At 45.6% G+C, this 22862-nt stretch overlaps 1 protein-coding gene across 1 annotated transcript in view; it reads right to left on the bottom strand.

Annotated features, from left to right (window-relative positions):
* The window catches only part of DYNC2I1 (dynein 2 intermediate chain 1), a 53620-nt gene that overhangs the window by 1109 nt on the left and 29649 nt on the right, over positions 1-22862 (bottom strand). Inside the window, exons 13-21 of the mRNA XM_084792794.1 lie at positions 20215-20387; positions 18644-18806; positions 11951-12064; positions 11795-11856; positions 10882-10933; positions 9292-9352; positions 5280-5379; positions 4989-5120; positions 3618-3841 (exon numbers count right to left, since the gene is read on the bottom strand). Coding sequence (XP_084648920.1) covers positions 3618-3841; positions 4989-5120; positions 5280-5379; positions 9292-9352; positions 10882-10933; positions 11795-11856; positions 11951-12064; positions 18644-18806; positions 20215-20387 — 1081 coding nt within the window. The remainder of the gene's footprint in view (positions 1-3617; positions 3842-4988; positions 5121-5279; positions 5380-9291; positions 9353-10881; positions 10934-11794; positions 11857-11950; positions 12065-18643; positions 18807-20214; positions 20388-22862) is intronic.

Genomic DNA, 22862 nt, shown 5'->3' with positions numbered 1-22862 from the left:
GTTTAGTGATCCTCCTCCTGCCTCAGTCTCCATAGCCCGTTCTCTTGATGGATATTTCATTAGAATAATACCAATTTACTTACCACTAGAACTAAATAAATATGAATCCTTTCCCCCAGATCATGTCAATATATCCCTTACATCCTATCAAGCTGTTAATCTGCTTTTGGTCACTTTTACACTCCTCTTTATTTTTGGGAAGCAGTGTAATTCCTTCCTCAGTTGTCCTAAACTTCAGTGGAATGGATCAACAAAAGAGAAAGGAAAGGTCATGGGTAATGGAGGGGATAGGAGGGGAGAAAACTAAAAATAAGGGCAATTTGAGAAATCCCCGTGCCCCACACTCACACAGTAGAAACTTCTTAAAATACACATGTGTGAAAGAACTATAAACTGCAGTCACCACACAAAGGCATCTCCTGACACCAAATGAAACCTCCAGTGACCGAGGGGCGACAGCTGATCACCCATAGAAACCTCCAGTGACTGATGGCTATAGCTGATCACCCATAGAAACCTCCAGTGACTGATGGCTACAGCTGATCACCCATAGAAACCTCCAGTGACTGAAGGGCTACAGCTGATCACCCATAGAAACTTCCAGTGACTGATGGCTACAGCTGATCACCCATAGAAACTTCCAGTGACTGATGGGCTACAGCTGATCACCCATAGAAACTTCCAGTGACTGATGGCTACAGCTGATCACCCATAGAAACCTCCAGTAACTGATGGGCTACAGCTGATCACCCATAGAAACTTCCAGTGACTGATGGCTACAGCTGATCACCCATAGAAACTTCCAGTGACTGATGGCTACAGCTGATCACCCATAGAAACTTCCAGTAACTGACGGGCTACAGCTGATCACTCATAGAAACTTCCAGTGACTGATGGCTACAGCTGATCACCCATAGAAACCTCCAGTGACTGATGGGCTACAGCTGATCACCCATAGAAACGTCCAGTGACTGATGGCTACAGCTGATCACCCATAGAAACCTCCAGTGACTGATGGCTACAGCTGATCACCCATAGAAACCTCCAGTGACTGATGGCTACAGCTGATCACCCATAGAAACTTCCAGTGACTGAGGGGCTACAGCTGATCACCCCACAGAAACCTCCAGTGACTGATGGCTACAGCTGATCACCCATAGAAACCTCCAGTGACTGATGGCTATAGCTGATCACCCCACAGAAACCTCCAGTGACTGATGGCTACAGCTGATCACCCATAGAAACCTCCAGTGACTGATGGCTATAGCTGATCACCCCACAGAAACCTCCAGTGACTGATGGCTACAGCTGATCACCCATAGAAACCTCCAGTGACTGATGGCTACAGCTGATCACCCAGAGAAACCTCCAGTGACTGATGGCTACAGCTGATCACCCAGAGAAACCTCCAGTGACTGATGGCTAAGCTGATCACCCATAGAAACCTCCAGTGACCGAGGGGCTACATCTGATCACCCACAGAAACCTCCAGTGACAGATGGCTGCCTCTGATCGCCCAGGGAAACTTTCGAATTGTCCAGGCTTCTGTCATGGCTATTAGTTGCTGTCCATAAACTGACCAGATTGCCGAAGACGATATTTACATAACTCACAAAAAGTGTGGGAGTAACCAACCACTATGATTGGAATTAGGACTCACTCCATGAAAAAGCACCCGTCCCTGACACTGCCTAGGTGGCCAAGAACTTGAAACTGGATAGGCTAGGGTCCTAGGGAAACACCAACCACCACCAATCGGCCAAAGGAACACAGAAAAAACAAACTCCTGTCCGTAATCAGTGTCCTGTTCAGCCATCATCAGAGAAGCTTCCTCCTGCAGCAGACGGGAACACACACAGAGACACACAGTGGGTAATGTGCAGGGAGTGAGAGACCTTGGAATATTCAGTCCTAAATGGGATGTCTCCATCACATCCCTCTCCTCAGGGCTCAGGAAAGCCTGTGGAAGAGGAGGCAGACAGAGTGTGAGAACTAGTGGGGATGGAGGACACCAGGAAACACAGCCGTCTGGGCACAGGACTGAACTGCACATGCACTCATGGAGACGTGGCCGCGTACGCAGGACCTGCACAGGTGTGAGGCAGATGCGGCTCCAGTGCTAACAGAGGGGCCAGGAGCTATCTTCAGCTGAAAACCACTCACAACCCAAGGAGTACTTTTCTTCAATGAAGTCTGACCAGGTACAAAAACCACACTTGAAGTCAGGCCCAACACACAGAGGCAGAGAGCCAACACAAAACAAACTCAATGGTATTTTTGGAGGTTGGTTTTTTGTTATGTTTTGTTTTTCTCACAGTGCTTTTTCTGGGCTTTGTTCTTTTTTCCTACATATTATTATGTCTTATGAGTTTTCTGTGTCTCAGCATCTATATGTTTCTTGTACTTTTTCTTTGGCTCTTTCCATTTGTTTGTTCTGTCCTTTTCTGTTTTGTTTGTTTTTTATCTTATATATTATTATTATTGTTGTTGTTGTTATTATTGCCTGTTTGTATTCTAATGAGAGAAAGACAGGGTATGATTTAGGGGGATCAGGAAGTTGGTCAGAAGAAAAAGAGACGGGGGAGGGGAAATTTTAATCAGAATAGATTGTATGAAAAAACTATTTTTAATAAAAATAAAGACCCCCCCCCGCCAAGGCCCTAGCACACACATTCACCCAATGTATTTATAAAATTCCAAGAAAAAAATATAGATGACTAGAAAAACTGGGGTCAAGAGCGAGCCCTTCCACACGAAGTATTTTGTAAATACCGCTACTTTGAAATAAAGGAACAAAGGAAAAAAATTGTCAAAGTATTAGCAATGGGCCAGCACGACGCTCAGCCAGTGAAGGCATCAGCTACCATGCCTGAGGGCCTGAATCCTGCTCCTGGATCCTACACAGCAGAAGGACAGGCCTGGCTCACACAGCTGAGCTCTCACCTCCACATGAGCACCACACCATGTACAATTATGTACATACATGAGTAAATAAATGTTAAAAAGTTTTAAACAAAGTAGTATCAATGACAATTAACATGTTTTGAAATTCACATTGGCAAGTTCCATTCACATGTAGGTGGAAAGGGTGCGTGAGGAACGGTGTCCCAGGTGCAGAGAGCTGAGGGTCTGACAAGAACACAGACGCCATGACTTACATCTCCTGTGTCCTGTCATCTAAGAAACCAGAAGGAAAAAGCTGTAGATCACTCAGGCACAGGTGAACCTGTCAGACACTCACAGAGGCTGTTTCTTCCAGAGTGACAGTGATGCGGGCTACTACACCGCTGTCTGAGGGTAGACGTGCGACAGCAGGTTTTTAAGTGATTGTCACAGTGCTGCTCCAATGAACACTAAGAATTAACCAGCGTAAAATGCAATAGGATGGCCATGATGTGTCAGTATGGGACGTCTGTAGCAGCGTACACTTGAGGGGGTGCACATCTGGGGGTCAGAGGACATATAGGAGCTCTGAGTATCTTTCTATTTGGCTAACTAAAAAGCATTTTTACCCTTAAAACACTTTTTTGAGTATATCATATAAATGTACTGTTAAATTTAAACTTAAACTTGTGATTTAAGAAACAAGAGATAAGGGTGATGGGCCCTGTACTCACCTATCTGGAGAGATGGGCTGCTGGACCACAGGTCCCAGGTCATTCTCAAGAAGGTCCCAGATATAGATCCTGGATGCATCATCCTGGACCAAGAACACAGCAGGCCTTGTCGGGGACCACTGCAAGCTAATAACAGATCGGCTGCTGGTGCTGTTCTCCCACTGTATGACAGGCCTCTCAGATGTCACTTTGTGCAGCCTGATGCTTCCATCTGAACAGCCAGCCTGCAATTGGGGTATGGAAACTCTATTCTTTTTCTTTCTTTTTAAACTAAGTCTCAATACCCAGGAAATTTTTTCAAAGTATTAGCTTTCCTTGCCTGTACAATAACATTTTGGCCTGCTTTTGTTTTCTGAACATAAAGACATATCATTAAACCTCGCCCTACAAATAACGAGTGAGCACTCCCCCTGGAAACCGACACCAGCCATCACAGAGAGTGTTTAAGAGTTTGAGTGCCAATGACTGCAGCACAAGGTGCTAGGGGTTGGCGCCACAAGTGAAATGTCACCTTTAAAAACAGTTTTATTTGTACCGACAGTATGAAATTTTCACAAAATAAAACTTAAGTGGTTTGGTAAAAGACCAAATTATTATTCTATACAGAGATTAATTCTTCTTTACTCTTTAATCCTTCTCTATATTAAAAAGATAGACTTGTATAAAATTCCAAAGTGATACAAATATACATTCAACTAGAATGTAAGAAGATAAATCAAGTTCTAAAATAAAACAGAGGCACATTTTAAACCCCAATTTCATATAAAGAACACAATCATGCAGGAAAGAGGGACAAGAACTGACCAGTCTTCTCTGATCACATGTCTGGGTGTGCACCTTCTGACCCAGACACAGAGTCTTGAGTACAGAAAACTGGCTTCTACATGAGGCACTAAAAGCTCTGTATATTCTGGGCTTGCACACTTAGCCACTCAGACAGTAAACCTTGCTATGGTCTGAATGTAGTTTGTCCCCAATGACTCATGTGCTAAAGACTTAGTCCTCAAAATAGCAGTGTTGACAGGCAATGTGGCACTTGAGGGATGGACTCGAGGAGGTGACCAGGTCAATGACTGTTTTGTGGGACTAGATTAGTTGCCATGAGAGCTGGCTGACCATAGATAGCTTCCTGTTACATACTAAGTACCTTGCAACTCAACAAATTATTTCTTGAGAGAGTTAGATTTCTGAGTCAATTTGATTTAGTTTTCTTTTAATAAGATACCATGTCTCATTTTTAGATCACTGAAGCCCAATAAATGATTACTTCGTAGATTATTAAGAGACCAAACCTTTCTAAATTTTCCACTGGATTGCAATGTTATTTTGCCCTAACAGGCAAATAATACCACTGAAAAGTGACTTTCTTACCAAGAATAGTGTTTCTTCAAATGGTGAAAAATCAATCACGTTAACTTTTATTGGTCTGACACCACGCTGCTGAGGCTTGAACACCTTGGGAGAGACTCTCCAATCTTGTCTGCTACTGTGGCTTATAAGTCCCTAGTTATTAAAAGAACACCAAGAATGGCCAGAGAAAGGTATTAGACAAACAAACAGGCAAACAGTTCTCAGGAAGCAATTCAGACATTACACATAACCAGAGCAAACAGTGTTGTTCTGAAGTGAGGTGGAAATCATGAAGTGTCAAACATTACTAACCATGTCAGTGCCAACCACAAAGTGGTTAGGGTCCGACGGCAGGAATCTGACACTTAGAGTCTGTGTGGACCCCCAGAACTCGCTGTCTTTACGGCAAAGGCTGAAAAATAAACAGCAGAGATCAACACGTGCCTTCTGCACAACCTGGATGGTGACAGTGGCGTACTCTCACTCAGCGCTGGCCACGTCACACTTCCTCCATGGTTTCAGCCGTTCTGCTTCCTGTTTCTTCTGCTGTGGTATGCTTGATCATCTCTGCAGACCCGTCAGTGTGCCTGCCTGCTGAGCCTTTTATCAGCTAAGCTGGCTCTACTATCCGACCACTCACTGGTTGTTGACTTGTACCACTGCCGACAAGTCCGATGTGGAGAGAAAAGAGTCAGCAGCAGCCCGATGAGCCCCACTGTGACAACCGTTCTCAGTGTGCAGACTGGTCCTAGGTCTACTCCACAGTGCTGTGAGGACTGACCCTAGGTCTACTCCACAGTGCTGTGAGGACTGACCCTAGGTCTACTCCACAGTGCTGTGAGGACTGACCCTAGGTCTACTCCACAGTGCTGTGAGGACTGACCCTAGGTCTACTCCACAGTGCTGTGAGGACTGACCCTAGGTCTACTCCACAGTGCTGTGAGGACTGACCCTAGGTCTACTCCACAGTGCTGTGAGGACTGACCCTAGTTCTGCTCCACGGTGCTGTGAGGACTGACCCTAGTTCTGCTCCACGGTGCTGTGAGGACTGACCCTAGTTCTGCTCCACAGTGCTGTGAGGACTGACCCTAGGTCTACTCCACAGTGCTGTGAGGACTGACCCTAGGTCTACTCCACGGTGCTGTGAGGACTGACCCTAGGTCTACTCCACGGTGCTGTGAGGACTGACCCTAGGTCTACTCCACGGTGCTGTGAGGACTGACCCTAGGTCTACTCCACGGTGCTGTGAGGACTGACCCTAGGTCTACTCCACAGTGCTGTGAGGACTGACCCTAGTTCTGCTCCACGGTGCTGTGAGGACTGACCCTAGTTCTGCTCCACGGTGCTGTGAGGACTGACCCTAGGTCTACTCCACAGTGCTGTGAGGACTGACCCTAGGTCCCTAGGTCTACTCCACAGTGCTGTGAGGACTGACCCTAGGTCTACTCCACGGTGCTGTGAGGACTGACCCTAGGTCTACTCCACGGTGCTGTGAGGACTGACCCTAGTTCTGCTCCACGGTGCTGTGAGGACTGACCCTAGTTCTGCTCCACGGTGCTGTGAGGACTGACCCTAGGTCTACTCCATGGTGCACGGTCTGCCCATGCTTCCAGATCCTGCCATGTTTGTGATCTTTCGCAGATGGTCCCAGCTTCCCACAAGGCAGCTGTCCTCAGGCCTCACGGTCCCTGGGGCTCTGATGTTCACATCCCACCTCCAGCTTGAGGTTTCAAGTTCTTCCAAGTACCCATTTTCTATCAACTAGGGGTGAAACTTTCTAAATGTCATCACATTAAAGGGGCAGTGAATTCTGGAACCCTGTGCAGGGGTCTTAGTTTTAGGTCTGCCACTTGGGCGAGGCCATTGCATCCACGACTGCACAGGCCTGAGCCCAGGCCCAGGGTAAAGGCCTAATTACGTGGCTGACCGCCACATTTCCATAACGTGGCTGACCACCACATTTCCATAACGTGGCTGACCACCACATTTCCATAACGTGGCTGACCGCCACATTTCCAGCTGTCCTCTTCAGCTCCCACGTGTTTCACACAGGGGGCCATGCTGGACTCCCGAGTGGCCCCCGTGGGCCCAGGCTCCTTCCTGTATCCCAAACTCATACTTTTCCAAGTTCAGGATCCTAAAAAATGACATTCAACTTCTTCACAGTAAGGTCCGGTCACCACAGAAACAAACATGTTAAGGTCAGCCACCAACTCATTCTATCTTTCTCAACATCAGACTTTCAGACATCTCTAAGTATGAGTATCTTTTGCCTTAGAACCATGACAGGCTCCTTTGCCAAACTTTTATCTTTCAAACATCTATCCCAGTTATCATGTTTTAGTCACTGTTCTACGGCCGTGAAGGGAAATCATGACCAAGGCAACTCTCACAAAAGGAAACTTTTGACTGGAGGCTGGCTTACAGTTTGAAAGGACCGGTGCATGATTGTCATGGCAGGAAGCGGACAGGCGTGGCGCTGGAGCAGAGCTGAGACCTTTGCATCCTGATCCATAGCCATCAGGGAGAGACAAAGCCCCGGGGCCTGCACGGGCTTTTGGAATCTCAGAACCCACCCAGTGACATACTTTCTCCAACAAGGCCACAGCTGCAAACCTTTCTCAAACAGTTCCACTCATCCAAGTATATGAGCCTATGTGGCCGCTCTTACTCAACCACCACACGCCACTTCCACTCGGGACACAACCGATCCCCACCCTCAAGCTCCTACATGCTCATGGTAACAAGACATCACTCATCACTGCGCAGACAGGGAACGTTCTCCTTCACCGGCATGCTTATTGGGATCACTGAGGGCAAGATGGCTACTCCACCCAGGGTGACATCTTCCCAAGATATCCATTGTCCACAACTGGCAGGAAAAGGAAAAAGACCTTGTGTGTCAGTCTGGGTGGCCACCCCAATTTCCCCAAGGTAGGGGAGACTACTGAGTTAGGTCCTGCATCATCATCCAGTCTGCTTTTACTCATCCTTTCCCACAGATCTTTGAAAAGTACAGCTATGAATTTTGAGAGGAAATATGGTATCAGAGACATTAGCTATTTCACTCTGAAGAGTGTACAGTAAAGTCCTGGAGGAAATTACAGTTGGAAATGAAAGCAATGAATGGCATGAGGTGAGAAAGCCTAGCGTCAGGAGGGTCTGCAGAGCTCTGCAGCTGTGGGCAGCACGTGAGGTCCTAGCATAGGGAGGGTCTGCAGAGCTCTGCAGCTGTGGGCAGCATGTGAGGTCCTAGCATAGGGAGGGTCTGCAGAGCTCTGCAGCTGTGGGCAGCACGTGAGGTCCTAGCCCTAGACCAAGCTACAGTGCTTAGCAGGACAGCATGTATGTTTGGCTCTACAACATATCTGATGACTTTAACTAATTCACTTTCATAATTACATTTCAGTCAAATAAGTTGATTTGAAATCTCTAAGCATATTTGTATTCATTATATTCTATGTGGCCATGAGGATACAAAATCAAAGATTTGTCAAGGGTAACCCACAGGATAACAGTCAGCCTGGAGCATATGAATAAATATATATGTCTTTGCAAACCAATTTGCACCATATACATTTACTAATACCGGAACATTCATTAAGAATCTATATTTCATATTAAGTTCTATGAGTGAAAGCAGAAATACAGTTTTGTTTGTTTTGGGGTATTTCTGTTTGCTTGTTTGTTTATTTGAGACATTCATATATAGCCCAGGCTAGTCTCGAACTCACTGTATAGTCAAAGATAGCCTTGAACTCTTTATCCTCCTGCTTTTATCTACTAATTCAAGGATTATCGCTGTGTACTATGTCTATTTAGAAATGTAATTTTATGAATAAAATTTATTTTGATATTTCCAATTCCAGAAACTTGATTTGATCCAGTTGAACTAACTTTTAAGTCTAAGTTAAAACTGGTTGAAGCCGGGTGTGGTGGCACACACCTGTAATCCCTGCACTCGGGAGGCAGAGGCAGGTGTATCTCTGTGAGTTCAAAGCTAGCCTGGTCTACAAAGTGAATCCAGGACAGTCAGAGCTACAATAGCGAAACCCTGTCTTGAAAAACCAAACTGAACCAACCAAAAAAGCTGGATGAAAAATAGCCAAGTAGTATTAACTTATAAGCTAAAAACATTTTATGAATATATATCAGTTCTATATCTAAAAACTGTATTTGTTACATTGGCTTATCACTAATAATTCCCATAGCAAAAACTGAATGTAAGAAAATGTGTCCTCATTGCAAAGTCAGAACATGCACTTAGCAGGAAACAGCGTCTCTCCTGGGATGAGGGACGTGTTTGACCCAGGTGGAGCCTCACCTGTTGCCCAGCTGGATCACAGTACTGTGCACCAACTTGATCCTCCCTCCAGGGATCAGACCTAGAATCGGACAGACCAGAAACACACACAGATGGTGATGCAAGCTAAGCCAAAATCTCCCCCACAGCTGTCTGCATTTGCTCTTCCTTATTTAAGTATCTACAACACAAGGAATGTGAAAAAGGAAACGACAGGCAGGATTCCCTCTGGATTTGGTAGCGGCCCCTGTCCCTCGGCTAACGAGGAGTCAAGAATCTGCAGGTCGTTATCATAAACCTACGGAGCCAGGACCCCGATGCCCACACGCTCTCAGACTGGAGAGGACAATGGGCATCACATTTGAGTACAGTTCAAATGCCAAAGCCTGTGCTGTCAAGGCCCACGGCGCCTGCCACGCCGCCGTCACGGGGAACCCTCCAGGGTTTGCTGAAGGGCCACCGGTGTCCTGAACTGATGATCCAGCCTCAGATTTTCTTCACCTGCTCATCATGTGACTCAGCTCCCAGGCCTGACGTCAGTTTCCATTCCCTCCTTTCTCTCCTCAGTTTGGATCCTGCCATGGCATATCGTGTCTGTTAAATCTGTCCTCGTGTGCGCCTCCCTTGTGCACACTACTGCGGAGGGAAGAACCAGAGACTCTGCATGTTGAAAGCCAAATCCCAGGCCAGGTAGCACCGAGCGAGACCCTCGGGGGCAGCTGGTAGAAAGTGTGCAGGGATATAGTGCAGTCACTGCTAGGAAGGGCAACTGCGAGTGACTGCGCCACCACACATTGTGGTGTCACAGAGACACACAGCTCTCAACCACAGCCACAGTAAAGCTGATCTGAACAGCTCGTCAACACAAAGCGATCAGCACTTGCTTGCTGAAGAGCCCTCTTCTGAATCTGAGGACCTGGAGTAAGTCAGGGTCAATCTCAGCTTTTTTTTTTCCAAGATCTATCTGGGGCTATGCCCTTGACACAAATAAGATGACAGGAGACTTTGTCATAAGAGAATTAGCACATGGAATTCAGGGTAAAAAAAATTGAGTTTAAGATGCAGAAAAACTAAACTACAGGATCCAATGGGACTCAATTGTCTGAGGCCTCTGGGAACTGAAGTTAAAGCAAGTGGCACTGAAAACAGAAAACCACCGGGGACCTAGTGTCTGCTCTACATGGGACACTTTAGCCGACTGTGCTACCTCCCATTCCAAGTGGCCTGAGGAGAGCCACACTCAGCACATGCATGTGCACTGGGTTAATCCAAAACCACAGCAGAAAAGGCCCAGATGAAGGACTCCTGACAGGGAGACATGAAGTATATGCAGAAAAAAGACGACAGTCGCCTTACGGTATGCCACAGGGCAGAATGGATGCCAGCTTTGCACAGAACTTACACACCCACAGAAAGAAACATGCAATTAGACCTGCATCACTCAAGCTAATGAGATAGCCTCCCAGTAGCTGATACGGCATACAATGTACAGCTCTGATGGCCATTTTTCAGGTTGCTAATTACTTATTTTTAAAAGCAGGTATTGGTTTCTTTAATCTCTATTCATTTTAGCAAACAATAATTAATATTAATTTTTACTTCAATAGTTACCTAAATCACTCATTGAACCTGAGATATCTGCTTTTGGTAATTCAACAACCACCTAAAAACAGAACATTAAAAAATGAACACTGTAACTATTAACCAATCTAAGTAAAGCATAGCTCTAATAAAATAACATGCTATATTAGATCCTAAAAATATAATTGCTTCATTTATAAAAAAAAAAAACCTGATCATTTGCTTTAGAACTAGCAACTTAAACTTATTCATTATTTTATCCTAGTATTCTCTTCCCTGAACAAGTCCTCACATCGCCTCTAGCACTGATGTCTATGATCCCAACGGCCAAGAGCCGGGAACGCCACACCCCGTCACAGGACAGAGGGGCTTCCTGTCTTGTCATTCTGTTCTGTCCCTGACCCATTCCCCAGGCCAGGTGCCATTCTCCTCCCTGGGCTTCCACTCACCCCTGTGTATGGCCCCACACTTCCTCCCAGGCTTCCACTCACCCCTGTGTATGGCCCCACACTTCCTCCCAGGCTTCCACTCACCCCTGTGTATGGCCCCACACTTCCTCCCAGGCTTCCACTCACCCCTGTGTATGGCCCCACACTTCCTCCCAGGCTTCCACTCACCCCTGTGTATGGCCCCACACTTCCTCCCAGGCTTCCACTCGGCCCTGTGTGTGGCCCCACACTTCCTCCCAGGCTTCCACTCACCCCTGTGTATGGCCCCACACTTCCTCCCAGGCTTCCACTCGGCCCTGTGTATGGCCCCACACTTCCTCCCAGGGCTTCCACTCGGCCCTGTGTATGGCCCCACACTTCCTCCCAGGCTTCCACTCACCCCTGTGTATGGCCCCACACTTCCTCCCAGGCTTCCACTCACCCCTGTGTATGGCCCCACACTTCCTCCCAGGCTTCCACTCACCCCTGTGTATGGCCCCACACTTCCTACTCACCCATACATTGAGGATGCCACTCTCGTCCAGGGAAGCGATGTGAAATGACAAGCCTGCCATTTCTAATGAAAGCAGAAACAAAATGAAAGAAAGTGGCTTTAATAAGGATAAAGCTTTGTATAGCTGCCGCGTCAAGGATTTTAAGGGATCTTGTACCTTCTTGAGTAGAAAAAGGTGAAAGCACAAAGCTCTGTTTTTTGAAGGCAGATGTGGCAACTGGCTCTATGGCTTGCAGAGGACTTCGGTGGTTCACTGACGTGAGGGTTCCATCTAGAGATTAAAGAACCACAGCACTCACTGTAAGTGACACATCGTAGCAGTGAAATCAGCATTATATGTGGAGAGAGATGGGGATGCTTCTAGGTTGAAAGGCCTGAGTCTCTCCTAAAGTCACAGGCTCACACAGGCCACCCATCAAGATCCACAACCAGAATTTTCAGCATCTCTAGCAAACAGAAACTACAAAACACTTGTTACAGGAAAAAGAAGAAATGAACCCTAAAGTCTGTGCCGTTAAAAGCTCTTTCATCACTGAGGAAATCGATGCCCAGGCCTAGGGAGGGGGCAGAGACACTCTGAGCAAGAGCACTGTGAAGACAAGAAGCTCAAGCAGCCACTCCAGAAAGAGACAACCTGATTCTTAGGCCAGAATCCTCCAAAAAGGCTGGAAAAAGAGGCGCGTACATAAGAGGGCCTGAGGGAAGCGCTGCGCGTGGGCAACTGACGCGGGAGAAGAACAGCAGTCTGGGAACGCAGCAGGACCAGCCAGAGCATGAGACTAGGCTGCCTTCAAGAGGCGAAGCCCCTACTAGGAGAGGTATGGCCACCCACAAATGGCTGCCTGCGCAATGTCTGGGAACCAAATTCAAATTCTGTATGCAGCTACAGTGGGGAGAAGTTAAAGAAATGAAAGCACTCTCAGGTGTGAGTCGCCCCCCACCCGCCCCCCACCCCACCCCATCCCTGAGAAAAGCACAAAGCCGAAGACAGTCAGTCTAAGAGAAGGAAATCTCTGCACACTGCTTTGGGAAACGTACTTAAACAACAAGCACACCCCACCTGGAATCAAACCCCTCACAGAGACTGAAGAAAATGAGTTGGATTCATCTTAGTAAAAGCTAATGAACAACGCAACAGGGAGACATCACAGAGCTGCCATGGGGAGCAATTCACATGTCAGCACCAGTCCTCCTTACGGAAGCACCACAGTTCCACACTCTGGATTTCTGCTGATGTTTAGATGGCAAAGCGAACAAAGGCAGTATTTTTGTAGAGCGTTTTGCTTGTGTTCAGTCGGCCCTCTGCACTCATCTGTGCACTCAGGTGCCGTGGAAACACTTGGAACAATGACTGTCCTGTACTGAACACAAGCAGACGTTCTTGTCATTGCTCCCTCAACAATGGGCACACGTCATATTCAGTCATCCGGAGATGACATCAAGTGCAGGACACCCTGAGTCATAGCAAGTGCTGCGTCACCTCATACAGAAGCCTCTGAAGGAAGCGGAGGCCAGACCAGTCGCCTTCCAACATCATGTATGGTTTAGGGACTCACAGTTAGAAAACGCATGTTTTTAAAAGGTATCCCTTGGGCCATGTGATGGTCAGTGTTGACTTTTAACACAATCTAGAATCACCCGAGAGGCTCACTGAGGATGATCCAGGTCAGGCTGGCCTGTGGTATCCCTATGGGGACTGTCTTGATTACATCAATTGAAGGTCCAGCCTGAAAGTGAGTGGGCGCCATTCCCTGGGCTGAGCAAGCGGCATTACCCTGAGCTGTGGCATGCATGTATCTATTGTTCACTTCTGACTGTGGGCGCAATGTGGCCAGTTCCTAAAACTACAACTCCCCTGCTACATGAACTATGACCTGAACTGTAGGCCAAGTAAATACTTTCTTCTTTAAGGTGAATTTCTTGGGGTATTTTATTATAGCATCAGTAAAGAGAACTTAGAGCTCAAATCATATAACAAAAATTGGCTATAGAGGAATAAAAGGTGGCTTGCTCTTTTTATATGTAAACTACACATATAAATATAGTACAGAGAGAGGAAACAATTAAAAGTGATTGGAGAGGGGCTTAAAATATTTAAAAGCCTTCCTTAGTTAAAAGAATAACAGAATAGGAGAAATAATCACAAAACCTTTACCTCATAAAAGGCTTTTATCAAAATATATAAAACTCAACCACCAGAGAACAAGTGATTTTAAAGTAGGCCAATGACCTTAACAGGTGCTTTATCAAAGAAGACACACAGATGGCACATGAGCATATGGAAAGACAAGTCTGCTCCACGTGTCACAAGGGAAATGCAAGTCACACTGTAAGGAACCACTGCACCCAAACCTACAGCAATGCCATGCTGAATGCAGCGGAAGGTGTGAGGCAGCAGCAGGTCTGACTGACCCAACCCAAGAATCAAGTTCCTCAGTTGACTTGGTGGCTTTATATGCTGCCTCGACAAAATACCTGACAAAAGTAACTGAAGAAAGAAAGGGTTAACATGGCACCCATTTGCAGGATTGAGTCCATCACATCAGGGAAGCCATGCCAGCAGGGGCTTGTGATGGTCGTCACACTATATCTGCAGTCAGGAGCAGAGAGAGCAATGTTCAAACTGTTTCCTTTCTCTCATATATGCAGATCAAGATCCCATCTAACTTCACCTGCAGTGAAGTTTTCTCATCTCAACCCGTAAGGAGATGCGCTCTCACAGACATGCCCAGAAGCACACTACCACCACAACTATCAAAATTAGAGGAATCGACAATCATTAACATCTTTCAACATCAATGGGCTCAACTCCCCGATAAAAAGACACAGGCTAAAAGAGTGGATGTGAAAACAGGATCCATCAGTCTGCTGTATACAAGAAACACACCTCAGCAACAAAGATAGACATTACCTAAGAGTAAAGGGCTGGAAAAAGGTTTTCCAAGCAAACGGATGCAAGAAACAAGCAGGAATAACCATTCTAATATCTAATAAGATAGACTTTCAACCAAAATTAATAAAAAAAAAAAAGAAGGAGAAGAACACTACATACTCATAAAGGAAAAAAACCACCAAGATGACATTTCAGTTCTGGACATCTATGCTCCAAATGCAAGGGCACACACATTCATAAATATTACTAAAGCTTAAATCATACATTGAACATGACACATTAATAGTGGGGTACTTCAACATCCAACTCTCACCAATATACAGAACATCAAGACAGAAGCTAAATGGAAAAATAATGAAAGAAAGCAATGTTATTAATCAAATGGACATAACAAATATCTATAGAACTTTTCACCCAAACATAAAAGATAATACCTTCTCAGCACTTCACAAAACCTTATCCAAAAGCTGATCATATACTTGGTCACAAAATAAGCCTCAACACATACAAGAAGACTGAAATAATCCCTTGTGTCTTATCAGAACACCATGGATTAAAGCTGGATTTCAATAATAAGAGAAACAACAGAAAGCCTACAAACTCATGGAAACTGAACAATGCCTTACTCAATGACCACTGGGGTAGGAAGGAAATAAACTAACGACTCCCTAGAATTCAATGAAACTGAAGATACAACATAGCAAAACTTATGGGACACAATGAAAGCTGTGCTGAGAGGAAAGTTCATAGCACAAGGAGCCTTCATAAAGAAATTGGAGAAGTGTCATTCTAGCAACTTAACAGCATATGTGAAAGCTCTAGGGGAAAAAAAGAAGAAGAAAAAGAAAACACACCAAAGAGAAGTAGATGGCATAAAACAAACACACGGTGGGAATCAATACATTAGAAACAAAAGGAATAATACAAAGAATCAATGAAACCAAGAGCTGGTTCTTTGAGAAAAGTCAACAATATAGACACACCCTTGGCCAAACTAACTAAAAGGCAGAGCGACACTATCCAAATCAACAAAATCAGAAATGAAAAAAGGGGGACATAACAACAGACACTGAAGAAATCCAAAGAATCATTAGGCCTTACTTCAAAAGCCTATACACCACAAAACTAGAAAATCTAAATGAAGTGGACAATTTTCTTGATAGATTCCACTTACCAAAGTTAAATCAAGATCAAGTTAGCAATCTAAACAGACATATAACCCCTAAGGAAATAGAAGCAGTCATTAAAAGTCTCCCAACAACAGCAGCAGCAGCAGCAGCCCAGGGCCAGATGGTTCTAGCCCAGAATCCTACCAGACTTTCAGAGAAGAGCTAATCCTTCACTACCCCACAGAATAGAAACAGAAGGAACATCACCAAACTCATGCTATGAGACCACAGTCACCTTGACACCTAAACCACACAAAGATTCAACTGAGAAAAATAATTTAGACCATGACCCTCATGACCATTGATACAAAAACACTCAATAAAATCCTTGGAACCTGAGCAGGAGTCATGGAGATCCATGTTGAGACACATCACCCTCAAACTGAGGAAAGCCACGTGTGCAGCAAAAGCTCTGAGTGCAGTGAGAATGGTGATCAAGAATGAGAACGTCAAGGGAGATTTATATACAAATAAACCAACCAACCTGTGGACTCTCGCCATGCAGACCTGGTCTAACTGTAAAACCTAAAATGGCAAAAGTTCAGGAAAACACAGGGAATGATGCAACCTCTGTGACTTTTAGTCAAGTAAAAACTGCTAATCATGACACCAAAAGCATGATCATAAGAGAAAATACTGATAAATCAAGTTCCATCAAATCAAAAAATTTATCTCTTTGAAGGATCATTTTACAAGAAGAATATAGATTACAACAAAGTACGTGTAAAATATACCCAGAACATATAAAGCTTCAAAACCTAATAGGCTGGAGACGGGCTCAGTCTGCACCATGCTAGCCCGGCATATGCAGCGCCATGGGTCCAATCCTAGCACAATGACAATAAATTAAAACAAGCGTGGCCAGGCACGAACCACGCCTGCAGTACCACCCTGAGAGGCTGAGGTAAGAGGACTGGTATAAGCCTAAGACAGCCAGGACTCCATAATAAGACCTTCTACCCCAAAACAAACAAATTCATAAGCAAACTTAAGAAAACAACACAATGGCACACACCTTTAATCCCAGTACTTGGGAGGCAGAGGCAGAGGCAGAGGCAGATGAATTTCTGTGAGTTCGAGGCCAAGGTGGACTACAAAGTAAGTTCCAGGACAGCCAGAGCTGAGACAGAGAAACTCTGTCTCAAAAAACCAAAAAGAAAGAAAGAAAAAGAAAAGAAAACAACACAATAAAAATGAGCAAAGATTAGAGCAGGCATAACTAACAAGAATGTTTAGCTGATGAATAAGCACATCAAGATAGCCCGAGGATCATTAGCTGTTGGGAGTGAAAAGGAGATGCTTACTAGATAACAGAACCCGATAGCATCAGTGCTGCTGAGGTACAGAGCAACAGTTGGCACTGTGCAGCAGAGCACCACACAGCTGAGTAATGGGCTCTGCAACTCTCAACAGTAAAGAGCCCCAGATGACACAGGCAATTCTAGTCCTCCAGCGTCTAGACAGAGCAGATTGGTGACAGAAAACAGACTAGTGGCCTGTGGGGAAAGTGAGTAAGAGAAGGCCTATGCCTGACCTCTCAGCCAGTGGGACTTCAGTCAACAAAGGTGCTGGGGCCGAAGCCCAGCACTGGTCCAGATGGCTCTGTGCGCAGGGCCTGCCTGTGCAGTCACTGGGGCTCAGACAAACACTGCACCTGTCTGATAAACACGGATGGACGGCTCATATGAGAATCAGATGAGCCATGTACATAAAGCACGTAGAGGACATTCTATAGGTAGGAAATGCTTGCTCTTTGTGTGTGTGTGTGTGTGTATGTGTTATGTGTTTCTACATGTCTGAGTAGGTACACATGCAGATATGTTACTTGCAGAGACCAGAGGTCACATCAGGTGTCTTCCTTGATCATTCTCTCTCTCCTCTCTCCCCCCTTCCTCCATGTCTGCCTGTCTGTCCGTCGGTTTCTCTCTCTCTCTCTCTCTCTCTCTCTCTCTCTCTCTCTCTCTCTCTCTCTGAGACAAGGACTGGATGTAGAGCAGTGGTCCTCAACCTTCCTAATGCTTCAACCCTTTAATACGCTTTCTCATGTTGTGGACCATAAATTTACTTTCATTGCTACTTCTTAACTGGGATTTGCTACTGTTATGATTCATAATGTAACTATCTGATATTCAGGATATCTGATATGCAACCCCTGTGAAAGGTCAGTTGAGCCCCGAAAGTGGTTACTACACACAGGTTAAGAAACGCTTGCCAACTGGTCAGACTAGCTAGCCAGTGAGTCCTTCTGATGGCCCAATCAGAGCACAAATGTCACAACACACCCAGTCAAAGAGGGTGTGGCTGCTGGGGATCTGAACTCAGCTTTCACCTTTGCACAGCAAACACTTTACCCACTGAGTCATCTTCCAGCCACAGGAAATGCTCACTTTCGCTCTGGGGGCGTGGTATTAAGTGGTATGAGGTGACTCTTCCTCATCACTCCAAGTGCACACACACTCCTCCGCCTTGGCCACTTAGGAGTGCAGCTCAGTGGTGCCCCACCTGCCTAGGCCCCAAGTCTGGTCTTCAAAATCATACCCAATCTAAAATGTGTTTTGCTAGGGATTTTTTGAGTGTACACATTTAACATGAAGGAATACTCAAACACTGCTGGCCACTTAATGGGGATTACTTGACTGGATTTGGGGTTCTCTGTTTACCAGACGCCTCTTTTGTCCAGAGTCATACCTCATTCTCTGGATAATCTGAATGAATAAAAACACAAAGTTAAACCTTCAGTGCTTACATCTGCCCAGGCTTTTCCCGAGGACAGACAGACAATACTAACCAGTGGAAAATGTTGGGGTCCTGAAGGCCCAGAGACAATTGCTCAGCCTCACATACTGGTGTATCCTGGAGTCTTCCCGTAAGTCCCACACGACCACAGATCCATGCACCGTTCCCGCAAACAGCAGAAATGCTTTTAAAGGGCTAAAGCAGCAACATGTGACCTGAAAAGAAAATCACGGAAAGTTAATTGGCTAAAAAACACGACAGCCACATTCACAAAAAATTAATTCACTAAGTATGGTATCTGACACAGATAAAGGTCCCCACAGGATGTGGTTAGTGCAGATTTGTACATATAAATAAAATCAATCACCCAATTATGGTTTTTTTTCACATGGACAGTAGGATAAGAACTCCAGTCTATAGGAAGATGATCACAATAAGGCATCCAGGACATGAAACATGCATCATGACCCTTTCCATTCAGACAACTTATTTTTTAATTGTTATAAATTCTTTTTTTAATATTTTATTAATTTATTCATATTTCATCTAAATTGTTATCCCATCCCTTGTATCCTCCCATTCCTCCCTCCCTCCCGCTTTCCCCATACTCCCCTCCCCTATGACTGTGACTGAGGGGACCTCCTCCCCCTGTATATGCTCATAGAGTATCAAGTCTCTTCTTGGTAGCCTGCTATGCTTCCTCTGAGTACCACCAGGCCTCCCCATCCAGGGGATGTGGTCAAATATGGGGCACCAGAGTTCGTGTGAAAGTCAGTCTGGACCTCCAATGCGGTAAGTCCACTTCATTTATAGCTTTTACTGCAAACTTACTCACTTTCAAGATTCTAAAATTGGCACCTGAAAAGGGATTCTTCATGTATTTGGAAGAAATTGATGGTTTGGGTGGGCAAATGAACATAAAGACATAGTACTTCCCAATAAAATATGAAGTAAATACAGAAAGGAAGGTGGCCAGTGGCCTTCTGAGGAACAGGACCAGAGTCGTGTAGAAGACAGAAGACTCTGAGCTCACTGCAAGCAATCTTAAGAAATCGCACAAAGCCTGAGCAGGTGCCTCTATAATCCCTGTACTCAAGAGTGAGGCAAGAGATCAGAAGTTCAAGGTCCTCTTCAGCTGCATAGAGTTCAAGGCCAGTCTGGATCACATGCTTTCATTCAGGAAAAAAGAAAGAAGAGAAAAAAGGAAGGAAGAAAGCAGGGAGGGAGGGAGGGAAGGAAATAAACAAACAAACAAACAAACAAAGACGTCACAAAAGTATTAAGGCATTTCAAAGTATCAGGACCAAAATAGCCTGATCCAAATATTCTTGCCTTGTGACCACCTTGGCCATGTTTTTATTACGCCTCTACGTTTATTTGCTAGTTTACATGTGACTGAGAGCCTCCTGCAAGATAATCCTGGGGTTTTCCGACTGAAATGATCTGTTAAAGTATGAATTTCTAGAGTCAGAACAAATGTATTTTGTCACCTATGTAGAGCCAAGGGCACTAAAACAAGACATGACTTATGCCCTCTGTCTGCTCTTTTTGCACCTCTCTATGGCATGCTCAGTGTCAGATACCATCCTCCTAGAAGCAAGCACAGACTTCTCTTGACTGTACCTTTGACTCACATATCAGAACCTTCTGGGGCCCTGAAGGCTGCCAAATATCCCACACACAGAGGAGGTGCCTGGTGTCCAGATGTGGGGCAAATGCCCTTTCAGGTAAGTCGTGAACAGACACTACAGTCTGCCTCTGACCTCGAGAGGCATGCAAACTGGATACCTTCCGACCTGCAGACGAGAAAACACATGGTGCACTTGAGCATTTTAAACTTCTCCGAATACTCACATAAAATCCAACACAATGAGCCGGGCGGCGTACGCCTTTAATCACAGCACTCGGGAGGTAGAGGCAGGTAGATCACTGTGAGTTCAAGGCCAGCCTGATCTGCAAAGCGAGTCCAGGAAAGTCAAGGCTACACAGAGAAACCCTGTCTCGAAAACAAAACAAAACAAACAAAAATCCAACTCAATGAAGAAGAAAACATGGTCCGTTCAAAGCTAAACAAAAGTAAAATCTGCGTGTTGCTAAGACATGTTCCCACACATTCCTGGTTTCTCTAACTCACTATGTAGCTGAGGATGACCTTGAACTTCTAATCTTCCCACCTCCACTCCTCAGTCTTGGGATTACAGACTTGTGCCACTGAGTCCAGTTTATGCTAAGGACTTAACCGAAGGCTTTAGGCTGCTGAGAAAGCACTGTTCCCAACAAGCTAGATCCTGAAAACCCAAAACAGGACTTTTGATCAATACCCGCAGCCTAATCCTAAATCCTGTGTCCATGTTGAGTAAAGGGAAATCCCTCCACCGCAGGGTAGCCTGGGCCAGGACAACAGTTGCCCCTCATCCTCCAGCACCTCACACCAAGTGCATGGGAGTCAGAAACTCAGAAACACACTGGAAGTGGCTGGAGCAGCCTTCTTGACACGGCATGCTGCCAACACACTATTGCTAGGAACCTCGGTTCTCTTTAAGACGGCCTCATAACTCCAGGCCGAAACTAATCCAAAGCCAGGCGTAGCATGGCAAGAAGGAGTTCTAAGGCTCCTGCGGCAGAGCTGCTTCCTCCAGTTTCCATTAGCACAACTGTTGATAAAGTGGGGACACAGCAGGATGGTGAGAATTTGGTAGTCAACGAAGCAAGGGTGGATATGGTGGGTTAGGACTAGCTAAGTAAAACTACCTCGGATGGCCTGACACCACTGCCTCTGCCTACTGGTTTCTGAAGTCACTGCATCCGAGTCCTCTTGCATCCCTCAGCCCCTCACAACCACACCCGCAGGGCTGTCTCCTCAAGTCCTCCCCCGGGAAAGGGATGAGCCATCTCAACAGCCCAACGCTGACACAGTTTATGACTGCTCTATTGTGATTTCATTTTCTCTTTTATTTTTTTGGATTTTTATCAGCAACTGGCTTAAGAGTGGTGATTGTTCTAGAAACTCGTGTCATAGCTAATGACCAACAGGAGGCCTGGTCATCATTTCCACCCTTTGTCCCCACTGGTCACCTTGGCTCTGTGAGGTCCAAGGTCTCCCTGGGTCTGGTACCTCCACAGGAAACTTCCCACTTTTCCTTGGTCACATTCTCCTCTCTTTGGGGTCACACTCATGTGGAGAGGTCCTCTTTGTCTTTAATTTTCTACTTGGAATGTAACCCGTTCTCCTACAGGCCATGCTTACGTGTTTAGCCAGTTTGTAGTCTATCAGGATACAAATATACTCCAAGAGGGAAAGATTTCTCTCTTGCCTGTTTGCTGCTGAATCCCAGCTCCTCCAACAATGCCAGGGAACTACAGATACCACAAATGAGTGAACAAACAGCCCACTGCTGGCACCTCATGGACATCTCAGCAGTGGCAACTGCAGTGAGCATGTCCTATAAAGACTAAAGCATCACTGTATCTGCCCACAGACTGAGATGTCATAGGAATGAAATCCTAGCTACCCACAGTGAGGCTGTCTGCTTCCTGTGTGAAATCTCTCTTTCCCAGACTCACTTTCCTTCTTCTATCTCAACATTCATCTTACTGAGGCACAACAGTAAGTGAACAAAAGGCCTCCACTCCTTTTACATGCAGAAATCCTCCAAGAACAAATATGCATTGGGTATTTATAAAAGACTCTAGGTGTATGTATAATTAACATTATTCCGTGCTGCCACCACTCCCTGCACATCACCTCCTCGAGGCCACCACTTCTTCCCGTCTGTCTCATGAGTATTTACAATGAATGCTGCAAGTACAATGATTTACAGGTTTTCTAGAGGATGAACAAAAATACTCTAAAGAATGTGAAAAGGCTAACAATGGAATTAACGCTTAAAAGATAGGGAAAGCACATGAGTCAACCTCAAAACAGCAGGCAAGACAGAAGAAATGCCTAGAGCCCGGGCAGACAGCAGTCTCCGGCTGTACAGGTGCCAGAACATGCTTTCATCCTGTCTCTTGAAGGAGATATCACTGCTGGGCACCACTCGCCCCTGCCAAGCCTTCTCACAACCACAACCATGACTGCAGCAGCGACCTCACTGGTCAGCTCTTCCAAGGCAAAGCTGTCCTGAGCTGAAGACTTACACGGATGTAGGTGTGTGAGCACGCATTTATAGTCTGGGGAGACCAAGGCAGGAGGCTCAAGCGTTCAAAGCCAGGCTAACAACTGAGACAGTGGCACAAAATAAGTAGCTGGACAGCGAAGGCACACACCT

Source organism: Acomys minous, assembly GCF_964271855.1.
Source record: "Acomys minous genome assembly, chromosome: 8".
NCBI classification, from domain to species: domain Eukaryota; kingdom Metazoa; phylum Chordata; class Mammalia; order Rodentia; family Muridae; genus Acomys; species Acomys minous.
Note: the sequence above shows the minus strand (reverse complement) of the source record. Positions and strands in the feature narration are given on the sequence as shown.